We start from the raw sequence: 2,210 nt of genomic DNA on the forward strand, positions 1-2,210 counted from the left end.
TTATAATTCGAATTGGTCAAATTTTCGTGGAGAGTAAGAGAGGTACACAGATTTTCATAACAATTTCAGATTCGAAGTTCTGTCACTGAATTTTAGCCGATTGAGATTTCGATTGTACTGTCGAAATACTTCAATCTGAAAGTGAAAAGCGACTTTCAGTGGATTCCAAGTAAAGGTGTTTCTAACATTAACTTTCAAGTGGGACTATATTACTCAATTTATGCATGCTCGTATTAGTATATATGACCACGGAAGTATTTACCTTAGGAACAAGGACATCAAACCGCTGAATCCCAGGATGCATTGAAAAATTGAACTAACAATTATAGCCCCTTGTAATTCCCTCATTATATGTCTAAATTTCTGCATGTGAGGGAGAATGTGTATCTGTAATTATGGAAGGTTATATTACAATATGAAAGAAAAAGGAATGAAGAACTTACATTTTCAGTAAGATTTCGGTATTCATGAGCATTAATGATAACTAAAGCTGGAGCCAGAAAGACGAATGAACTCCCTTGAACCAATGGTAGCCGTGTCCCAAAGTATGAGTGCAATATTGTGGTTAAACCCGAAACTAGCATTATTGTGGAAATTACCGTGGCTGTGTCTTTCTGCCAAGAAAAGTAGAAAAACATGTCAAAATCGTGCATTTTGAACAACTTGTCCAATAAATAAGCTTAAAGTGAAGGACTCAGGCTAACATCGGTTCCACCCATGGCAGGGACGATGATCAAGGGGATGAAGATTAGTGAACCCGCAAGTGAAAGATAATGCTGCATACCATAATATACAAGCGAAACTGCATTGCAGAAAGTAATGGATATAAGTTGGCAATAGATATATATGATGGAGCATATAAAAGGAACAAAATTCTTGAAAACTTTGATTTTTAATCATTGTCAAGACTCGAGAGCCGGAGCACGTAACACTAACTTTTTCCTACAAATTTAGTGAATTTGTTAAAAGAGAATGCAACGATTAGTCATATAAGGTCGGTTCAAATAAGAAGGCTGAATATAGTGAGAAGGTAAGAAGGAAAGATTCATATGTGAATCATAATGCATATGTGAAGTCATATTTGAATGATGATTAATGTCGGTTCACTTATGCATCTTCAAATAGATTTTTTTCCATGGTTTTTGAATGATTCACATATGAACCATCCTTATTACATTCAAACGATATTTAGCCCTCTTATTTGAATCTCGCACTTATCATACATATCATGCCAAATACAGATAAAGATTCTTGTCAAGAAAACAAACCTAAACCAGGATTGTCTCTGATTCCACATTTCATCTTTGGTGGTTGATTCCATTCTCCATCACCAGATTCTCCTCCACCTCCAGGATACATTATATCAATCGCTTCTTCTCTGCTACCACCCTCTTTCTTAATACCATCACCACTTGCAGAAACTCCACCATTTCTTCTCTCGTATTCCCCACTTCCAGTTTCTGGTAAAATGGGATCAGCCTCACTATTCCGGTTCAAAGCCGGTTCAATTTCAAAACTTGTATTCCTAGTTGGATCAGTTTCAATCTTGGGCGACAACGAACCTCCGCCGCCGCCGCCGCCGCCTCTTCTCTCCAAATCTCTGCTCGTGGTCCCCACTTCGCCGGAAAAAATAGAAACAAAGCCGGTCCTCTTAGCCCAAGATCTCAAGTCTCTGGCATTGTGGTCTCCTTGCGTTACAAAAGGCTCGATTTTGGATTTTTTACCCTTTTGTTTCTCCACTTTCTTTCTTGATTCTGGGTTCGACCCACCTTCCATTTAATCACTAATCTTCCAGAACCCAGAATCAATCGCCACTTCGTTCTTCCAACTTTCTTTCTTTTGGTATTGTTGCTTTCGGGTTACAGGTCGGTAGTTGCCATCAGTCCCACTCGGAAGGGGAACTGTTCGGTGGGGGTAATTTACCGGAATGCCCCTAGAATTTGAGTTGACGGAGGTTGTTGCCCGTTGGGAAAAAGGAAAAAGGGAGGGTGGAAGGTGGAAGAAACTGGGTCAAAATGGAAATGGGTTATCACTGTGTGTGTCCATGTCAACTCAACTCAACTCAACTCAAGTGTGTCCATGTCAACTCAACTCAACTCAACTGGGTTGGGTTTCCTTCGATTTCAAGTTTCTTCTGCTTTTCATGTAATCGCTTATTTACGCCACTTTTCTTAAAAAAGTTTCCGACAATTTTACAATCATCACAAAAG

General features: G+C 39.1%; 1 protein-coding gene across 1 annotated transcript in view; it reads right to left on the reverse strand.

The window, feature by feature from the left end:
- The window catches only part of LOC112528118 (nucleobase-ascorbate transporter 11), a 10,843-nt gene extending 8,889 nt beyond the window's left edge, over nucleotides 1-1,954 (reverse strand). The window contains exons 1-4 of the mRNA XM_025139051.1: nucleotides 1,269-1,954; nucleotides 705-802; nucleotides 444-614; nucleotides 263-363 (exon numbers count right to left, since the gene is read on the reverse strand). Coding sequence (XP_024994819.1) covers nucleotides 263-363; nucleotides 444-614; nucleotides 705-802; nucleotides 1,269-1,776 — 878 coding nt within the window. The 5' untranslated portion in view covers nucleotides 1,777-1,954. The remainder of the gene's footprint in view (nucleotides 1-262; nucleotides 364-443; nucleotides 615-704; nucleotides 803-1,268) is intronic.
- Nucleotides 1,955-2,210: the final 256 nt, after the last annotated feature.

This window comes from Cynara cardunculus (assembly GCF_001531365.2).
Source record: "Cynara cardunculus var. scolymus isolate 2C chromosome LG 1, CcrdV1, whole genome shotgun sequence".
Classification (NCBI taxonomy): domain Eukaryota; kingdom Viridiplantae; phylum Streptophyta; class Magnoliopsida; order Asterales; family Asteraceae; genus Cynara; species Cynara cardunculus.